At 40.3% G+C, this 21,368-nt stretch overlaps 3 protein-coding genes across 4 annotated transcripts; 1 reads left to right on the plus strand and 2 right to left on the minus strand.

The window, feature by feature from the left end:
- Window positions 1-1,665: 1,665 nt before the first annotated feature.
- si:ch1073-513e17.1 (sialin) lies at window positions 1,666-15,698 on the minus strand. 2 transcript variants are annotated; one of them, XM_041954704.1, is made up of 12 exons: window positions 15,541-15,698; window positions 12,590-12,696; window positions 12,127-12,279; window positions 10,358-10,575; window positions 9,688-9,921; window positions 8,773-8,947; window positions 8,198-8,316; window positions 6,198-6,359; window positions 5,438-5,570; window positions 4,812-4,959; window positions 4,304-4,394; window positions 1,666-3,514 (listed from the first exon to the last, which is right to left on the minus strand). In XM_041954704.1, the coding sequence occupies exons 3-12, from the start codon at window positions 12,209-12,211 to the stop codon at window positions 3,347-3,349; spliced, it is 1,533 nt and encodes a 510-aa protein (XP_041810638.1). In that variant the 5' UTR covers window positions 12,212-12,279; window positions 12,590-12,696; window positions 15,541-15,698; the 3' UTR covers window positions 1,666-3,346. The 2 variants fall into 2 exon arrangements, with proteins under 2 accessions (XP_041810638.1, XP_041810637.1); XM_041954703.1 differs by having other exon boundaries at window positions 12,127-12,282.
- Window positions 15,699-15,903: 205 nt separating this feature from the next.
- Window positions 15,904-17,923, plus strand: LOC121619107 (c-Myc-binding protein-like). The gene is made up of 5 exons (XM_041954707.1): window positions 15,904-16,220; window positions 16,505-16,577; window positions 16,696-16,744; window positions 17,457-17,586; window positions 17,697-17,923. Exons 1-5 carry the CDS (start codon window positions 16,101-16,103, stop codon window positions 17,739-17,741), a joined length of 417 nt encoding a protein of 138 aa, XP_041810641.1. The 5' UTR covers window positions 15,904-16,100; the 3' UTR covers window positions 17,742-17,923.
- An 862-nt stretch (window positions 17,924-18,785) lies between these two features.
- LOC121619106 (gap junction alpha-9 protein-like) lies at window positions 18,786-20,300 on the minus strand. The gene has a single exon (XM_041954705.1). It carries the CDS (start codon window positions 20,292-20,294, stop codon window positions 18,786-18,788), a length of 1,509 nt encoding a protein of 502 aa, XP_041810639.1. The 5' UTR covers window positions 20,295-20,300.
- Between the last annotated feature and the right edge of the window lie 1,068 nt (window positions 20,301-21,368).

Below are 21,368 nucleotides of genomic sequence, written 5' to 3' on the forward strand. Positions count from 1 at the left end.
ATGATCAACAATCCTGCCTCAATGCTCGGTTAAGAGAATAGATCAGCTTTTGAGCAGTCAATTTTGTTTTGAAATGATTTCCAGGAAACAGTTTTACTTCAGATACACACCTGATTTGAGAGGTGTGTAAAGGACTAACTGGGGGATTTAAATGTGAAACTGAAATACAAAAATGTTCCAATAATAACACAGTCTTGTTTTTATTGAACCATAAGAGGATTTGAGGCTCCGCATTTTCCATAAATTATTTTTATAATGTACTGTACACATATGCAATGTATATTTGTCCTTGTCCTTCCAGGACGTTCGTCCAGTGGCGCTGTCATCAAATTCATTATTCAATGATAGCATGACCTCGCTAGCTAGAACACTTTATCAAAGTTTGGTAGCGTTTTGGAAAAAAAACATAACAAAACAAACAAAAAAAAACAAAAACAAAAACCAAAACCAGTCACTTTTTGTTATTTTATGGTCGTGAACAAACAAACATGAGGCAAATACAGCATTAACGTCTCAATTCGTGAATTAAAAAGCTATTAGCCATACAATAACATGATGTCAATAAAATGCTAACATTAGCTAGCTGTTCTAAACTGTTTTGGTTTGACCGTAACAACCGAACAAGACCGACAATGAAAGGTAGGATTGCGGCAGCTAAATCACAAATCAAACGATATTTATTTAACGGCCACAGAGTTAAGTTTTTACTGGCTAACAATAACAAATGGGTAGAAATAGAATGGCAGCGACAGTGTGAAAATCACCAAGAAGTGGGGACGACAAATCCTGTTACACCAGACCGGGTCCATGATGATAACATCCGGGTCATTTATCAAAAATCTGATGCAAGCTTCGCTGTGGTGCTGGTAACATCAGCTGTTGAAGAGGAGGGTTCTCAACAGCTGTGGTGCAAGTTAACATCGATCATCACTCAGCAGACACAACTATGCACGTAACTAATGAAAATGTAATGGAGGAAAAAGTAATACAATAGCCAAATATTCAAGAAGTATAAAACTAAAGTTATTTATATAGCCTAATATCATTTCTGATGAGGAAAAACTCCTCCAAAAACGTTTTAACAGGAAAAAATTGAAGCGCAACAGAGGGACAGGCATGCAATATAAGTCTTAGAAAAGAATAGAAAAGAAATAGAAATAGAAAATCATATAAAATACAACTATTGAACAGCTAATTAACAGGTCATCAACTCACTGTGGAGTTTAGTTTGCTCAACTTTCAGCCTAATGAATCAAGCTTACTGAGTATCTATGCTAACTATAGGACTCACTTTTAGAGAAACGTGTGAAGACTGGGCATCTCGAGAGGAAAAAGTGTGACCCTGAATAGTTGCTTTTCTGAAAATATCTATAAAATCTAACAAATTAATTTTTTTGAGTCGTACATTGTCCATATGATCATCACTGATGGGGGTTAAACGCTAAACCAAACAGTTGAAGCTATTACAGGTGCTTTGAATAAGAGCAAAATGTTTACTTTTTTGTGCAACTTTTTTAATGTTCTTTCACTTTTTCCATTTTGACAGCCCAGAGATCAGTGCTCGTATTTAGTTTCTTGCACCATCTAGTGGCTGCAGAGAAGAAGCCAAGAGCCCAGATGCCCTTTGATGGGGGTATTTGTTGCTGTTTAAAAATTCAGTGAAAAAGTGAGTAAATGTAGGTGCTTGGTTAAAAACGTTCACAGGTGGTTAATGTGGACTCAAACAAGACAGAACACAATCCGTGTGTTTACCCAAAGACATTAACACAACTTCTGCAGAGACACTAAAAACACAGGCTGCACTTCTAGAGGAAATATAATGTTGTGAGCAAAAATTAAACCAAACAGATGTGGACAATGAGGATCTGTCCCAGTAATGTCTCTGCGAACTGCAGGCTTTTACCAGCTGTATATTATACAGTTACACACAAGTCTTTATAAAGCTGATTCTGGTATTCTTTATTCTTTCTTTGATTATAGCTGACTAGAGGCTGTCTGTAACAACACAATAGTCTGGATGCACGGGTGCACGCGTGCACACACACACACACACACACACGTTCTGCTCAGTAAAACAAACTTGATTCTTTTCACAATAAATTAAAAACTAAGGCATAAACATATTTAACACACCTGTATGACATCACACATGTTCAAAGCACAGAGATGGTAAAAAAAAATCATTGCATCCATTTAAAAACAGCATATCTTTACAATCACTGTATACCGTGACAAACTTGCATTTGACAAAGATGGTGAGATGTTTTCAAACGTCCTATTTCCTATAAAAAAGAACGAGTATTGTAGTTGAAGGAATTACAAACACAAGGTGGCAATTTGATGAGGCAGTGAACTCACAGAAACAATAAAAAACACTGCAAATCTACACCAAGGTAAGTCATATTTGCAGCACTTTCACTAAATCCTGGCAGTGTAAGGTGCTTTGGTTTTCCTGATGAAACTGAAGAGGCTTAACTTTCTAAAGATTGAATAAAATCATCTCCTAGAAAGATCATTTTGCCAAATATTGGCAGTGTTATAAAATATAAGGCTTTCTGGTGTATTTTTAAATGTGAAAAGTGCCACTTTTGGTCCTACTGGAGAGCCTAGAAGTAGCAGAAAACAGATACGGCTGTAAACAAAGCAACACTTTAAATTCCTTTTCAGCAAAGTGTGTGGTTTGTTCATGAAACATCTGGTCCGTCTCGCTCACAGTCCAGGAAAAGCTTTCAAACGTGCTGAAAATATCACACAAATTGATTTGTTTTGGTCAAACCTGAGATAATGTAGGGTCAATGCAAATATCACTCGTCGTAATGTAAATATTACGGAGTTAAACTACGCGCCTGTGACATTTAACAACACTAAACAGAACAAATGTAAAAAATAATCACAATTTCCTGACTGGTAAAGGCAGTGAATGTCCAGTAGATGTTGAATCATGTTGTAATGGTTTTTTTTTTGTGCAAATCTGTCCACTCACACTAACCCTCCTCTAGTAATATGCCTAAAATGAGATTTGATGTATAAAACTGCTCTATAATCCTGAATTTCTTTGCTGGAATATTGTGCAAATGAATTAAAACGCTCAGCTGGTTATAAACTTTCCAGGAAAAGAAACACAGGTGAATATTCTTGATAAAAACACTGTAGAAACACTAAAATTACTCTTGATCTAACGATCCTGGTCCAATGATATGAATGTTTATGCTATCCTTGGCTAATAATATTGCAGCTACACCTCTCACACTCTTCACATTTGTTGAGTGAATACTGCATATACTCCTATCACTTCTGCATCAGTTTGCGGAGTCAAAGCTCTTTCAAAGCTGCACAACAACGTGTTTTATGTGGAGATGGACCTGCTCCTCCTCTTCTCAGCTTCAGCTCTCTCCTCCTCCGTCATGGCCCACGGCTGGATCTTCCCGCTGCCAAAGATGGTGTAGACGAGAGCGCCGCCGATGTTGATCCCGGCTGCCATCCAGAATGCCTTCCTCCAGCCTTCCAGGGTGTGCTGCAACAGCAGAAGAAGAGGGGGCATCAGCAGAGTATTACAGTGTATTGCATTTTATTTCTTTCTTTAGTGCTATTTTATTGCCAATTTTACAGTTTTACTCTATTCTAATTTCAACATTTGAATATCTATTTATACATGTTCTGTGTAAGTAACATGGAGGCGCCTACTACTGCCTTGTGCAGTCCTGTATTGTATAGTGACAATAAAGCTGGATCTTGATTCTCTCATTTTGAGTTGTTTCGACTACTTAATGGTCCATGGTTTGAAGGTCTGGGAAAAAGCTTTGAGATAAAGTACAGCTCTTAGAGAACAAATTAGTCACAGTGTGTTGGCTTTGAAGGATAGAGCCATACAGCTGCACCTCATTGTGGAATATAATATTTAAAACACCGCCACCACCTGCAGAGTCGGGGGAACCCGCCAGAACAGGCCTTGTGTTGTTGACCTGTGCTTGCAGAACTTTAACACCACCGTGGGTTCTTATTCCTTTAGGTTCTGTGGTTCCAGTGAATTGAGATCAGAGTTTATTTTTGCAGATTTAAAAAAAACACAGCCATTTATTTTTTTAAGAGGGTCAAATTACAGCTTATTGGAAACTGCAAACTCTTATCATGACAGCTACGATTGGGGGGTTCTTTTCTTACAGCTGCCTTTAGTCTTATTTTGCTGATAATGTCAGTATTTCTTATTTTTGCTGGTAGAATGACGTCTGTCTACTCTAAATGTAACATCACACATGTTGCTAACTAAAGTGAACGACCCAACCATTCATTTTGAGAGACTTACGTCCTCAGTAAAGTATCCTGTTACAATAGGTGCCACAACTCCAGGAATGGTCCCGAATGTGTTTGTGATTCCCAGAAGGAATCCTGCATATCTGCAGGACAGAGGAAAACATACTCGTCAGTATTTATTTAAAATACAAAGATACTAAAAGGAGATCACACACACTGTATGTACAGCAGTCTGAATTTAGGAGTCAAGAGGACCATTTTACTGAAATATTATCCACATCACCGTGTTACTAATCATACAACCCAGACTCCAAAAATAAAAAACATAAGCAAAACAGAATGTGATAATCATTTTTGACATTTACTCAATTAAAAGCAGTAAACGCACAACATAATCAATGTTTTACCTCATTAACTTGATTGATTTTTGTAAAGTAATATCTAATGAGTTTTGGACGGTTGGTCAGGCAAACATTTGCAGACGTCATCTTGGGCTTCTATAAACCCTAATTAATGACTGACTTTGTGAGTTTGAACAGAGTACGGGCGGTAACACCCACCGAGGAGCGATGTCTATTTGGTTGATGAAGACTCCGGGGGCAGTGGCTCCTCCTATGGTTGTGGAGAGTGTGAGGAAGATGACGGTGAGGATGTGGCTGCAGCCCACGTAATTCACAGCCACGAGGAAAGCTGCAGCGGGCAGTGAACCTGCAGAGAGGAGGTGGATGTGTGGAGAGAATACGTTGTTGTAATGAATCTAGACCACATGAGGGCAGCAGTGAACCATGTGACACACTGTGATGCAGTGTAATGTTTTTGGATTTGGATTTTGAGTGAATCAACGTCTCGTAAAATACAAAATGTAGAGAATTTTTTTCATGTCTGTCAGCTCAAATAGCTTAGATGCTAAGTCATGTTGGTATAATAAGGTTTATCTGAAAACTTCTGCAAAACTATCATCAGTATATTTTGCTGATAATACTTACATACATTTACTTAAGCAAGGTTTTGAATGCAGGACTGAGTATTTTCACTGTGTGGTATTACTACTTTTACTGCAGTAAAGAATCTCTATACTTCCACCACCGGTCAGCCAGACACACACAGCACAGATGCAATCAAAAACGCTTACACTCATGTTGACTTGACCTACAGAAAGAGGATGTGAGAGGAAAAGTTTTCTTACCCGCGAGTGTAAAGAGCTTACGTACGACGGTGACGCTGAACACCCTCCTCTCGATGAGGAGGTCCGCCACAACACCCGACAGCATGGAGAACAACCAGGCGCCGAGGTACGGCAGAGCAGAGAGGAAGCCATTCTGGACATAGAGAGACAGACAGATGACGTCCTGCCTGGGGTAATATAGACTTGATGACCACAGTTTGTTTTATTATCTAAAAGTAGAAGAATTGTTTGAAAACAGAAGAACGACTGCTGATTTCAGCTGAAACTGTGATGATGATTGTAGGTTTTATTATATAAGCCGATCAGACTTAATAACTTAATGTATGTTTACTTTTGGAACATGTTCAGGTAAGCAACCAAAACAACAAGCAGTTTTATCATTCGCCTGCGTGAACCTGACACACACGGATGCACACAATTAAAGATCAAATGCTACTTTACAACAGGGCTGCTACATTTCTTTCAGTTTGAATTTTGATGTTACCGCCCTTCAGTCACATGTGATAAAGTAAGTTTAAGAGCTAGCATTAAACATTGAAGAAAACAATCCTCACAGACAAACGGATGATTCTACCCTCTGCAGCATCTAGAGTATTTCTTTAATTTAAAATAGACTGCATGCTGATATCGACCTTTCTCACAACTTTGACTTGTCATAGTAGGAACAGCACAGGCGCTCTGTTGCTACCATGCACAATACCAAGACCCTGAAACTGAAGCAGCTAAATGGAACCAGCCATCAAATAAATCGAAACCTCACCGATTTCAGGTCAAAGTGCAGGATGTTGTTCATGTAGCTGGGCAGGGAGGTGAGCAGCGTGTAGTAGGACCAGTTTGAACACATCTGGGTGATGATGATGGCCCACAGGGGGACCGACAGCAGCATGGGCAGCAGGGGCACGGACCAGCCGTGACCTGTACCCTGCAGTGTCAGGTCAAAACACCACATACATGTGACAGAAAAACTCATTAACTCATGAACAGCTTTGAACAGGTTTAAAGGCATGTTGACAACACAAAAATAAAACAGCTGAGGAATAAAAGGCCAGCAGAAGAAAGAGAAAGCAGAAAAAGCAATATAGTTAGGGAAATGGAAAGGGGAAGTTTGCGAAGGAACTAGCGTTAGTTTCCTTAACGATACCTATGACTTAATACGTCCGTCAATGACCGTTTTTTCACGACCAGGACGAACCAGTCAAAGTGGTAAAGTTGAGGTACGACTCAGTTCAATTCACCCAAAACTCTTTTTCTGCCTCTCTGACAAAAAGCTGGACTGAAGTCGAGTGGCTAAAAAAACTCTACAAATAATTTCGAGGCAGCTTTCATACTTACTGGTAATACAAGGACACTGTTTGAGTGTATTTTATTATCCAAATCTGACTCATGTGCAATTCAAAACTTTTATTCTATACTCTTGTATATAATATACATATATATAGTTGATTTTATCCTGCATCCTTTTTTATTGTCTTTTGAGTTTTGTATTCTATTCTGTATTCTTGTTGTCTGTAACAACTTAACCACTTAACGCCGACTGTCGAGGATTTGCATCAAACCGCTTTAAACCACATTGCAGCCGAATCGCGCATGCATTCCTCTAATGCCGGTTTGTGCATATTCAACACACACCTAGGAACCTTTGCAAGCACCGGTTTCTCGTCGGACCGGTCAAAGTGAAAACTACATCCATTGTGTTGTTACAATGTAATGATTGTAAGACAGTTTTGTGGCTGTTTTGATGAAATAAATGAATTTTGAATACACAAAAAAGATGTTTTCTAGAATGTTGGAGATGTTGTGGAAGCACAGAGGCCAATCACTATCATATATTCTGGTGTTGCCCTGTTGTGACCCCATTTTGGTTACATGTACATCAAACTCTAGAGACTGTGTTTTCAACAAAAATATCTTTTTGTTTCAGTTTGTTATATTTGGTGGATTTACAGGAACTAGATTGGAGGAACAAAGATAAATATTTACTGAGAATACTACTGGTGGCCTGTAAGAAATCAATAACGAAGAAGTGGCTGAAGAGGGAGGCACCCAGTGTAGATGAATGGATTGATACAGTGTACAGCATCTTTGTAATGGAAAGAATTACGTTTAATTTAAGAACACAAAAAGAGGCATTTATGATTATTGGCAAAAATGGTGTACTTTTGTCTCAACCATAAGACCGGATTTCAGGTAATTTCAGACTGTACGATCAGATTGCCTATATTCTCTTAACTGGAGGTGATTACTAGTCCACTTGTGTATGTTTTTATTTTTTCTCCTCTGTACTTCTGTACTCACCTATAGGTCTTCATGTTGATTGTTTGAATGTTTGTCTGCTTACGTGCAAAATCAAAAACCAATAAAAAGTAAATGACAAAAAAAAAGATGTTTTCACTGCATTTAGGCATTGAAAAAAGTGTACATATACTGTTTGTTTGAACCCTATTCTAGTTGGTGAACCCACTTAAATTTATATCTATCGTATGTGCTACAGAAAAATGAACAAACTCCTCTTAATTTAGGATCAATTTGAAAGCAAAAACACAAAGACTTAATTTTTTAATATTATTCTAAATAAATTTAGGCGTCAAGGGGTTAATTTCCCCGGCATGGGATCAATAAAGCTGTATCTTATCTTATTTAAACGTTTTTCATGCAATTATCTCTTTTCTCATTCGTAATCCCACTACTCACTTCTTTCAGCTACGCTATGGAGAATGTAGAGCAAGACAGAAATAAAACTGGTAAATGTTTCATATGCACCTGAGGTCCAGTGGCGTTTATGATGTAATCTCTCTCCTCTTTGCTGATTCGACGATGGGTGCGAGGGTCATCGGAAACAAAAATAAACCAAAGGACAGCCCAGAGGCAACCAGAACCCCCTGAAAGAGAAAACCTTTTATTGTACAAGCTGGCGAATTAAAAGAAGACACCGTTATTTTATATTTCATGTCATCAGAAAAATAAAGTGCTGTAAATGCATCGTGCATCGTGCACATTATTTCGAAAGCCCAATAATATTACCACTATTGTTACCCAAAGAAAACTACTAATATCATAGTATGCAATGGTAAAACATTGCTTTTGTGCAGCCATAGTGCTCTACAAATTACTGTAACTATCATTTAATTACATCTAATTTCTTGCACATTAATCATTTATATCAGATAGGTTGTAGGATGTCCTGCATGTTTAAATGACATTTTATTGTGCACCTCCTTCCTTCCCCTGGTGCAGCAGTTACCACCCTGGCATGTTTCCTGAGAGAGACTGAAGTGTGTTATGATGTGTGTGAGTGTGTGATTGTATTTGGGTTTGTGTGCGTTCCCGTGCCTCACCACAGATGTAGAAGACGGCGGGCCAGCCTAAGGTCTGGCAGATGTAGCCTGTGAGCGGCAGAGCCAAAAAGGCCCCGAAGTTGGCCCCAGACCCCGACAGGGTCATCAGGCGAGAGCGCTCCAGAGGAGGAGCCCACCGAGCCCACATCGCCATCATGGCCGGGAACGTCACACCCTTGGATATGAAACACGGAGACGGGCAGAATGATGTATAGCAGTAATGATATCTAATGTTCTCTCTGCAGTAATACATCTGGTATAGTGTAATGCAGAGCTTAAATGATGAGGTCATCAATTGATGAGTCCATCAACAGATAATTCATCAGTAATTATTTTGATATTTTGTATCCCATTAGCTTCCACAAAGTGGTTGCTAGTCTTCCTGTGGTTCTCTCTGACACAACAGGAACCCATAACAGAAATGAAAACAAAAACACACTTAAAAAAAAAAGGTACCAAAAGAGCTAGAACATTAATAACATCTATGATAGATTTTATGGTAGATTTTAGTGAGTTCCTGACGGAAAATCTTATTTTTGACCTGTTTGATGTTGTTATGATGCACGAGGCTGACAAGCAGAACAATCATGTATATACATCATGTATCAGGTCTCATCTGTCAATTACGGATACAAAAATGTTCCCCTAAAACACAAACTGTTCAGTGAGCTGACGTATTCAACCTGCCACACATCAAGATCAGGTCTCTCTGGGATACATGAAGCCAATTTACCAGAAACATCACCGACCAATGAATGAATACTGTGCGGCCTCAATCATGGTCCATATCCAATTTTACTAGAGTCGTTATCTGTCAGACTTATCAGCACTCTTTTATTACTGTCTTTAATTCTGCTTTCTGTTATAGACAGAAAGGTACACACACTGCACCTCACATCCCCTGCAGCCTCTTACCTCCCCAAAGCCCTCCAGCGCTCTTAGAGCAAACAGCCAGTATGACCCCATCTGAGCAGCCAGAGGGGTGAGCAGAGTGAGGGCAGCAGTGCCAAGGACACCCAAACCCAGGAAGATGCTGCCCCCGTAGTGACCGGACAGGTACCCCCCCGGGATCTGTGTGCACAGGTAACCGAAGAAGAAGGCTCCCAGCAGCCAGCCCTGAGTCTCAGAGTCCCACAGGTACTGAGGGATCTGGGACAAGAGGAAGAGAGAAGGTGTATTTATGGTAAAAGGCATTCAAAAAATGGTAAAAAGGAAGTTACACACTGCAAACAGGTCACCCAGTCTAATTTACATCTGATTTAATCACCTGACTTCTGACCACCTGGTACAGGTGGCCCAGAGTTTGTGTACACTTTGTTTTTATTCTAAATGTGTGAACTGGGTCAAAGCAGGTGGAGTTGAGACCTGTTATGGGTCAGATGACAGTAATCAGTAATGCACAGACTGGTCATTAGCTTGAAGTACCTGCACACTTTTCACTTTCTCTGGTCTCTCCTCTTTGACATAACTTAATTTAAAAACACAAACTGACTGACAGCGTGTTATCTTTCAGTGGGCGCCTTATCAGATGTCTTGGAAAAATGTTAGAATACGTTCAAGAATTGGTGAAAGGCCAGATGCTTACCCCCTCAGGTTGCAGGAAGGAATCTGTGGTGTTTTCCGTCCCTGTTGGCACCGGACAAGCCTGGGATACCGAGCTGTTCTTGGCTAGTGTGGGGTCAGTGTTATTCACCATGGCTACCATGGCAACACTGAGGTTGACCCGGAGACCGTAGACCACGGCGAAGCCGAAGAACATCAGGATGGCCAGGTTGAGGCGAACCGAGCAGCACTGGGGATGGACTGTTAGACAGAATACAATATTTACATGTAGTCTGGTTTCTGTCTGGGTTGAGAGTGTGAGCCTACACGCTGGTACTGAAACACACTGGGACAAACTGACGTGATATTTTTTGCACAAAGAAAGGAATAACTTAACATATTACATTCGCCATATTTACAAGATGGAACAAATAATTAAGAAATTGTCATAGACAGCGTTTCACAACTTTTAGAAAGTTTCTCCCCACTCAACAACTCACAAAGCTTGTTCAAGGGAGTCTGGGGCTGATTTGCCGCCATCTCAAATTATTCATGCAGACGTTTTGTTCTGGGGGACAGAGATCTGATCTCAGTGAGGATGCCCTACAAATACCAGCTTTAAATGCAAAGTCCAGATCGGACTGTTTATTATACAAACGACTTATCCAGATACACATCCCGTTTTGATAGCAGGTGGGAATGGGGCGTTTTGCCATACTTTAAAGAGCATCTTTATTATCAGACCAACATGTTTCAGCTTGTCGTGCCGAAACGTAACACAATAATGCCGTTCTTTATACTTCAGGAGTTGATGGAGTTTTGACCTGTTCACACATTTTCTCTTCTACATGCACTGCACTGAAGCTGTGCCAGAAATCCTTTCCCTGCTTCTACTACACATTAAATTTCAAACACAGAAAATACAAAAACAGCCTGCTGTTTGTCCACGTATTAAAACAGCTCTGCATGAATTTGTAAGTTATAGCATTGTTTTGAATTTTGGCAGTGCAGTTAATCTGGAATCTGGAAATAGAGTAAACATTTAATCATGTGTCTTAATTGGCAGTCCATGCATGTAAGAGCCAGCGCTACTGCATTCCTTTCAGTACAATGTGATTCACCTTCTGCTTCACTGCAACTGTTTTATGGTCTGCTACCTCATGAAGATCTTACATAACAGGTAATCTGTAACCAGTGAGGTGCTGATATGTCTACCGAAGAATCTGCTGAGCAACCAGAGACGCTGACCTGTGACAGAACTACAATATACAGTAAATAGCATGTTGGTGAGCAGCTGTCATTACTGCACTTTTCCATGTTGGGAACTAAAGCCGAGAGAGCTTCAGCACATTACAATATTTTCTTAGTGTTTATCTTTAGGATTACATCCAACAACACAACACAGTCAGACATCAAAATGTGGCCAAACTGCAGTGTGACATACAGAGAAATGCAGGTTGTCCAAAGTCATTAGCAGAAAAGGCAACAACGATGGAAACGATTAATTTGCTGCATGTTCAGTTTCTCAGATAAATGTTTCAAGCATAATTAATGCCTAATGTCACGTTGGAAATGAGAATGTCTTTGTTTGCACCAGAGGTTATGTTAAATAAAAAGAGAAAGAGCTGAAAGTATTAGTCGATTTACTGTTGATGATTGATTAATTGTTATTTTTTAAGTAAAAAATCTAAACATTCTCTTTTCTAAAGTTCTTAATTGTGAAAATCGGACTGCTCAGAACATGTCTTAAAGGTTTTGGCATGCAGCAAATCCAAAATCTTGACCGAATACCTGCTACACAGATAAACACACCTGCATCATTCTCGATGAGAGGTTCGCTGTCCTCGCTCTCGTTCGAACGGGGTGAGTGGACGGAGTAGCCATTTGGTTGCGGCATGGTACTCGGCTGACTCAGGAAACGTTAAGTTGGTAAAATGAGTCACTGAATCATGGTGTCCAGGGAATCTGCTGCACAGAAAGAAACAGTGATCAGAAAAACACAGAGGGATCCTTTATCACGCACACAAACAATGACAGACGAGGAGGATGTGAGATAAAGACGTAACAAGTAAATACAAGAAGACAAGTCAAGTGACATCACACATCAGCAGATTATTGTTAAAACCCTGATAGCTAGCAGGTTTACAAACAACACTATGTTCAGACAAACAAAGCCTGATAACACTGACACACACACACACACACACACACACACACACACACACACAGGGATACTTCCTGATTTCACAAGGTGTTGGAAAAGTACTGCACTTACAAGAGTTATTGATGCTCTGAATGGCTACACTGCAGAAGCTGGAAGTGAGATGATGACGCTGATGAAGAGGCTCAGAGTGACTTTATCTCTTGGTGTACTTCACTGAACTGAAACCCGAACACAAAGAAAACAACTGGTCAGGCCGTTGTTCGGTAAAATCTTTTCAGAAAGTGAGAAAAGCATTCCAAGCTTACCAAAAGGTTTCATGCCACCAAAAGTGTCAACATGAAAACCACCAAACTGAAGGCAGAAATGAGAAAAACAGCTAAGAATGGAAACAATTGAGGCGGCGCAGGTAAAAGCCTTAACGCAGCTCCTTAAATATCAGGATCTGATGCTTTTAGTTGCCATACATGACAGTCAGCTCTATTTGGGTTTTGGACTGTTGGCCAGACAAAACAACAAATTTGAAGACATTATCTTGGACTCTGAGAAATTATAATGGATGCTTTCAATGGATGCCTCATTTATCTGCCAAAGTGACCTTAGTTTCACTTCTTACATTTGCGGCTGTTTAGCATCGATGGGCAGAAAAGTATCTGTGGCAGGAGGAACCCTAAACTAAAATCTAAAAACTGCTATTCAGGAACTGAGAATAACATACTTGCTTGTAGCTATGATGATAATGCATTTTTGACAGTAACCAGTAAGTTTTGGCTGGTTGAGCTAGGTCTCATAACTCTAAGAGTTCGAGCATTTCTCATGATGGCAGAGATATACAGTGTTATCACAGCAGTAAAGACAAGAATGGCACAAAGACTCCTTGATGCGTCACATCAATAAACAGTCACAGTGATGGTGAATGACCCTTAATTATCACTGCAGTCTGACAGATTTGGACGAGTTCCTATGTCCACCTGTCCAGTCAACCTCAGTAAATTTCCATGTTTAAGTCAATACATTTTGATTGAAGGAATGTGGCAGCTATCTCAGAACTTTGATCACAAATGCACAAATGTTCACCTGACTAGAAGTAATCACAGGTTTGAAACCTCTTTACAAAAATGCCAGAAAAAAATGTACGACGGTTTTCTCATTTAAGAGATGAGTCATTTCGTCTCTAAAATGTTTGATAATAGAGATAAATGTGACACATTGCATGGTGTAATTTACATTACATAACATTATCGTAGTTCCCAATTAATTTTCTGACAATTAACTTCATTGATTGATCGACGTAGTGTTTCTAAAGAAGATGTATTCCTGCATCATGACAGAGTTGATAAGAAGTTGTTACCTCATCATTATTTCCTCACTTTTTCCTCAACTTAAAATTTTACAACCCAAAGGTAAGCGTCCATCTGTATGAGAGAACAAAGCAAACCAGAAAAACTGGCTGTATGAGAGGACATTTGAGGCTCTCAGTTAGTGACTGTCCAACCTGAGTGTGCACAGAATGTGGATCAATAATCCTCATTGTTTGCTTTAATCTGTCTGTATAATTTAGTGAGATAGTGTCAAGTAAGTGTATACTGTCCTCAATATCTGCTTCCAGTGATTTTGAGATTTCACTCGCCACAACTTCTGTGCACATTTGGACCTCGCTCCTGAATACGTTTCTGACCTTTTAACTCATCGTGCGCATGTACATTATTCGAGCAGGCCAATTCTGATGGTCCCAAAGACTATTCTAAAGACAATAGGTGGTCAGCTTCCCTAAGTAACCTGCCCGAGGCAATTATGTCAGCAAAATCAATACCATCCTTCATTTCTATATTCGAGACACAAAAACTTTTTCACATTCTCTTTTCTATGTTTTTATTTCAGCAATTTGAGTGCCTCTATTTTGAAAGTTTTCTGATTTGATACAAATAAAAGTAATTATTATGACATGAATCATTATTTTGCTACAAATAGTTTAAATGTCTTTACTTTTCTGGGCCCCAAGTAACCGTTATTTTCATTTTCGATGAACCTGCTATTTATTCTCTCAATTCATGGTTTGGTCTGAAAAACGTCAGAAAAATCCCTGCCACTCCATTAGACAGATATTTAGCCATTACAAAGTATATACTATCTGCTGTTACCACGTGAATCCTGTCTGCAAGCGTCTGTGCAACTATGTGTGTGTGTGATCCTTCCATGAGATCCTTAAAAAAAACAGCTCCAGTCTGAACAATAGCTCTGTTATGTATTTTATTATGTATTAATAAACTACTAAACATCTGCTTCCTACTTAGAGTGAAGTGGGGGTGGAAACGTCAGTAATTGTGGAAACCTGCAAGGTTTTGGGTTTTGTCCACTTCCTCCAAAGTGAGTTCTCGTTTTTAAATAAACAATGTGAATAAATCCCATTATCAGCACTGACATCTATATAAAAATAATGATAAGGTCTGAGACCTACTTAGACCAATTAATTTATATCATCATAATTCATTATCATAATATCATTAACTGGTAAGTTAAGTTACTAAAGCGAAAGTAATGTTATTTTGTCAAACAGCATAACCAAGTATTCCATTTACAATGACATGAAACAGAAACAAAGGAGCATCCTTCAGCCTCTACTACATTTACCTAGTAGATATTTGGTCATTTTACTTAAACTATCAAAATCACTATTACTACCGACTATTACAATCTTAATTGATTGATTTTATGTCAACCGACTGACTGATTCGCCACAACAAAGCTAAAAACAAGTGTAAATGTAAGTGTAAAATTGTCTATTAGCCATACCAAGAAACAACAAATACATATTTTACTGTCTATTAGGCTGATACTTTTACGACAGTTTAAAGTGACAAACTCCTCAATCATCTGTGAATGTTTTAGTGTCTGTTATGTACCAACTATCAGACGTAAAGCCTAGCTAGATGACAAAAAGACAAACACGGTCGGTGAATGTTTGCACTAGCTTAATTGTTCAGTGTATCGCTTAGCCCCTTAATTAACTAGCTATAACTTGTTCAACGACAACTCGCACGGATACTTCGTCAAATACAGCTTACCTTGTGAGGGGTTTTACATAAAAGACTTAGTTAAGGCAGCCTGGTCCGTTGCGCTGAACGTAAAAGAGCATAACAAAACTGGAGGAACTGTGTTGTATCACAGCCGGTGAGAAGAGAAATGAGCTGTGTTTCTGTTTTTCACTATCAGAGAAAAACAGTCATATGAGCGCAGCAATTCAGGGAAACGTCGATCTACAAACGCTTGGAAAGGGTACGCGCAGACTGCGGCTGTCAAGTGAAGGCAGCGCGCATGTTTTGTAAGTCCGAACTGAGGAAGTGACGTTTAAGCACATGACCAACGTCCCCGCTTCCCCTTCCGCATGTTAGCTTTAGGCTAACAGCCGCGGTTTCGAGTCTAGACGATTAGCTTGTAGAAGTACGTGGTATTCGTACAAAGAACCGAAAACGCTAAGTCTTCGTTTCACTGCTGATCAGATGAACTTGTTCTTTAAATTATTTCATTCAACAGTTTGAAGCTAGTGTGTAAAAAAAGGAAGAAAAACATTTCCGCACCGCCACAGCCCTTATTGTGTTGTCATGGCAACGAATGCACCTCCTGTATGTTGCAGACTGAAGCAAACATATCGCTAAGCTGCCAAGAGTTCACTTTGCAAATTCACCTGCCGCACGTTTGGCCCGTAATTTATACAGCGATCGTCGTACTCATGGCCCATTACAGAGTGAGTAGGTGGTACACAGCTTCTGTAGCTGTTCGTTTTTTATTTTTATTTTTACACGGTTAAAGTTCATATTTGTTCGTGTTAGGCATGGGACAGCTAGCTAGCATCATAGCCACGAACAGTAGGAGTGAACGCACCTTAGGAGTATAGTTTTGTCGTCTCTGTCACCGAGTTTTGTTTCATGACAAACGCAAACACAAAGCTACAATTACTTGCCACTGGATAAAACTTGTCAGACGTGTGCTGCTAACATGTGTAAGTCAAACACTTGTCTTATGCCTCAGGCCTCAGAATCGAAGCGTGAACAATTTCGAAGATACCTTGAAAAGTCCGGGGTCCTTGACACCATAACAAGCGGTAGGTATACAAGCAAATCAAAGCCGTTATTTAGCGTCCAGTGCATGCTGAGAAATCCGTCCATTCACTTATTTCACCTGCTGTGTTGCTGTAACACTGTTTGGCCTCTCTTTTGCAGTTTTAGTGGCGCTCTATGAAGAGACTGACAAACCTAACAACGCACTGGAGTATCCTTTTCTCATGAAAAACAAAAAGTGTGCTTTCAATGGTGATGCAGGACCCCTCAACCCCAAAACGAAAGGGGATGCTGTGTATGTCTGTTGGAAGAAATGGCAGGTAAAAATTAAGCTTTTTAGTTTGGCCAGCTTGTACATGGTACATCCCATGGACACTGTGTACCTGAGAGATGTGGTACCTGTTGTACTTGAGTTAGCCTGGCAACAGAAAAATGAAACACTCAGTCTTTTCTATTACAAAATCCTTTTCCACGGACACTTGTTAATGCTGTGGCTATTCTCCTATGTGAAATTTGCACTTTTTTGTGGTGCCCTCATCTATTCAGGACAATTGTGTTGTCGAAACAGATTGAACGTGGATTTTAAAGTGTGAATTTTGTAACCTTCTGTAAGATATTTGAATCCAGCAGACCAGGCTTTAGTTTATTGTACTTTGGTGTGTACCCAGTATACGTAAAGTACATTGTGCATAAGATTAGTATAATTCACAGGAAGCTTGTTGTTGACCCAGAGGAGTTGTTCTCTTGCAGAAATGACACTGAGCAATAAACTTAATTATTTTTCTTTACCCGAATGGCCCCAGAAGGAAGCTAGTCACTGTTGTTGAATAGTGTCCTCTCAAAGTTTGACACATCTGGCTTTGTTAATCTGTTAAACAGATTTGAACATTCAGTGAGCACGTTGACCTTAACCTCCTGCACAGTTTCATAAAGCTTCACCTCGGTGCGGCTGGTCCAGAGCCAGCAGACACTGAGGCTCTTCGCATGGAGCTGGCTGATCTACAACAGAAATTTAACCTGCTCATGGAGGAGAACAAAGAGCTGAAAAACAGGGTGAGATGCTGGTAAAATATGTCTAAGTGATCAGATAACCAGAACTGCATGTGTTTGTGTGTGTTGCTCCTACTGTAACCTTTAACCTCTGCATTAATATCATTTTCCAGCTGATGCAGTATGAACCATCACCTGATAATGGAGCAGCAGAGTGAAAGGAGGAATTGTGGCTTTCTGGGGTAAAAAAAGAAAAACGTTAAACAAAATTTTTTTTGGAGAGTATGTAAATGTTTATTACATAATATTGGATGTACGGTGAACACAAAATCACTTATTTTTTGTTACATAACAAGAAGCAACTTTTTGCTTTGTCAAAAATAAAAGTTTTTTTTCAGCATTTGGCATCAGTCATTCTGTTGATCTGTTTCCAACCAAAAGCTCCTGCTCATCCGAAAGAAATTCATTTTAAAAAATATTTACTGCAAAATTTCTCAGAACAGTCTTTATTTTTCTTAAATACATTTAAATTGATATCAACTGCATGATTGAGTGTCAAGTAAAAAAGTAAAATTCATACAAAAACAGTCGTTCTGAGGTTGCTGCTCATATGCCTGATGGGAAATTAAAGTCTGATAGAATACAACACATTAAAGAATTATTATTTCTGCCACAATACCAGCGCAGAGATATTTGACACTCATTTTCCAATATGACTGATGTATCCAGAACTGTTTTTTTTATGTTTCATGTTGTTGATGAAGAACTCTTGGACATGTGGGAACAGGGGTTGCATTAATCCAGACAGTGTCACTGATTTAAAAGTATCCACTTGCATAACAGCACTTTGTGACCTGAAACAACATTATAGATTAGTGGTTCATTTTTCCATTCCCCTCTAGTCATTCAGACAGAGCTGTTGCATACAGCCAAAGCATCGAATGTCCATCTTTGTAAGAGACCAGGAAATGTGAGGACACAAAACCATCCAGTGTGATCTCATTTCCTGTTATAATCTGAAGAGTAGATATTAGATGGCATAAGTTCTTTTTAAATATGATTGGAAAAAAGGCTCGTCTTTGGTGTTAAGAGGATAATCTTCCGAGCAATGGGTGACAAAGGCTGTTTGTGCTTGGTTTAATATCTTTTAAAGAACTTTAAACGAGTGAAAAGTGCAGTAATACAGTGTTGACATGACTTGTACCCCAGCGTGGCCCATTCAGAGTTTCAGTTGCCACATTGGTGAGCACGCAGTTTGTTGTTTATATCTGCAGATCAGTTGGAGCTCGTCTGCTGCTGGCACTGCTCGCCGCTGACACTCTGCGGTTTGGCGAGGAGGCGGTGGGGCTGTTACTCTCGCGGCTGTGTCGAGATACAGAGCTCAGCTCCCCCGCAGAGTCTGGGCTCTGGGACCTGCTCGGTCTCTTAATGTCTGATTTAGAGAGCACCCTCGCTCGGGGGCCAACGCAGCTGCTACGTAGCTTCATGCTGCTGTTCCCGTGGTAGGAATCTCCACTGTCCGAGCCGTTCCCCTCTACCAGAGTGGAGCAGTTCCAGGGCGGACTGACCCTCCGTGACTTCCTCGCAATGCCTGACAGCGTTGTGCAGGAGGAGGTGTCTGCTACAGGGAGGGTGGGGTACTCAGACCTCGCACACTCCATGTCCTCACGATGGGGTGAAGATTGTTCCTCTGGCTCGTCCTGTTTGTCTGCAGGAGGAGAGCGTGTCTCACTGCTTGTGTTGTTGGAGTTGCTGTTTTGCTCCGTGGGGCTCGGCACTCCCTCCTTGCCATCCCTGTGGCTATCTGGCTTTGCGCCAGGGTCTCCTTGTATTGGGACGAAAGCAGAGGAGGCATTGAGAAGTGGGTAGGTGGGTCCATTGCCCTGCTTCTCCAACAGTAATGTGTATCCACATGGTGCTGTGGGAATAGTAGTCTTGCGACTCACAGACGTGCCCATGCAAACCTGATGCACAACCGAGTTCTTTTTTGACTTGTTGACGTAATAATCATCGAGATCGTCCTTCAGGTGTGGGTAGTAGTCCAGGATCCCTTTCTTAAGCTTCTTGAATCCCAGGTGCATGATCTCAAGAAGGCTGAGGAAGAGGGAGATGCAGGCAATTGCTTGCATGAACATCATGAAAACAGTTTTCTCAGTGGGCCTGGAGACGAAGCAGTCGACCACATTTGGGCACGGCTCCCTTTCACACTTGTAAAGAGGGCTCAGGTGGTGTCCGTAGAGGATGTACTGACCCATCATGAAGCTGACCTCCACCACTGAGCGAGTGACAATGTGGGCCACATAAGTGCACAACAGAGAACCCCTCAGAGGCGCTTTGTTGAGCTTCCCCTGCTCCAGCTGCCTCATCTCCTTTTCAATCCTCCTCCGCACCTCCACCAGCTCCACATCCACTGCCTCCATCTCCCGACGGAGAGCCACTTTCTTGCAGTGGCGCTCCTTCTCCAGGGCTCGCAGCTGGTAGATGGCATGACCCATGTACACGAGGGAGGGCGAGGACACAAAAATCACCTGGAGCACCCAGTAGCGGATGAGGGAGATGGGGAAGGCCTGGTCGTAGCAGACATTGCGGCAGCCGGGCTGGTCGGTGTTACAGATGAAGTCTGACTGCTCGTCGTTCCACACGTCCTCTGCCGCGACGCCCAGCACCAACATCCGGAATATGAACAGGATGGTCAGCCAGATCTTGCCGACCATGGTGGAGTGGATATGCACCTCCTCCAAGATCCCTCCAAGGAAGTTCCAGTCTCCCATTGTTTACATTAGCAGTGCTAAAATGAATGAGGAAAAGATATCAATTATCATTTATTAATACAGCCCAATCAATACTGGGCCGAAAAATCAAATTGTCAGTGCCCTCTGGTGGTCAAAATTTGTAAAGTTGACACTGTTTGTAAGTTGTCTCAAGTTACCCCCCCAGGCATTTCTGTTCTGCCACTTCTTGATACTGACAGATTGTCATATACATGAAATTTATGCCTAATTTTTGACTTTTTTTTCACTTTCACTTTTTTTTTTTAGATAAGCAGATGAAACAGGTGAATATGGCAGGTAATACTGAAACAAACAGGTTTGAGAATGAGTGGCAGAATGTAACTAAGTACATTTACTCAAATACAAGCTACTTTACTTCTTTACTTGAGTAGAGTGCTTTTCTTTGATACTTTCAGTACATTTTTTGGCACTTTTGAGTCAGATTTTGAGTACAAAACTTTAGTATTTCATTGTGGTATTGCGCTTTTTACTTAAGTAAAACACTGTTTCCACTACTGCTGAGAACAATGTTTTCGTTACAATGGAGCACTAACCCATTTGACATCGATTAAAATGCTGAAGCACTAATCTAACATTAAGTAAATCTTAATAAAACACCTTCAGATATGGTGGTAAAACTAGCAATTGCTAATAGCATCATGAGTCATTTGAAAGATAAATTAATAATTGTAATTCATGATGTTATTCTTAAGAAAGTTACTCAAAACTGAGTGTCTACCTACATAAAGGAGAGGAAAACATTACTCTTTATAAGATGATAAACAGTATTTGGCTCCTGAAATCAGTCAAAATGACACAACTTTCTCAAAAATGTCTTATTTACTTTGAAACGAGTTAACTTACCTTTCATCTTGGATATGAAATGTAACAATAAAGGCCGTTTACAGTAATGCTGTTGCTGCCGCTGCTGAACACAATCCTACAAGCGCATCTTTTATCTTCTTTGTCCTCGTGTATGAAGGTAAAATGTTGACTCTGGGAGAGACTTCAGTTTCCACTGCTGGTGAAAACTGGACAAAAACAAACCGCCGCCGCTGACTCCAGTTGTTCACA

This window comes from Chelmon rostratus, chromosome 16, assembly GCF_017976325.1.
Source record: "Chelmon rostratus isolate fCheRos1 chromosome 16, fCheRos1.pri, whole genome shotgun sequence".
NCBI classification, from domain to species: domain Eukaryota; kingdom Metazoa; phylum Chordata; class Actinopteri; order Chaetodontiformes; family Chaetodontidae; genus Chelmon; species Chelmon rostratus.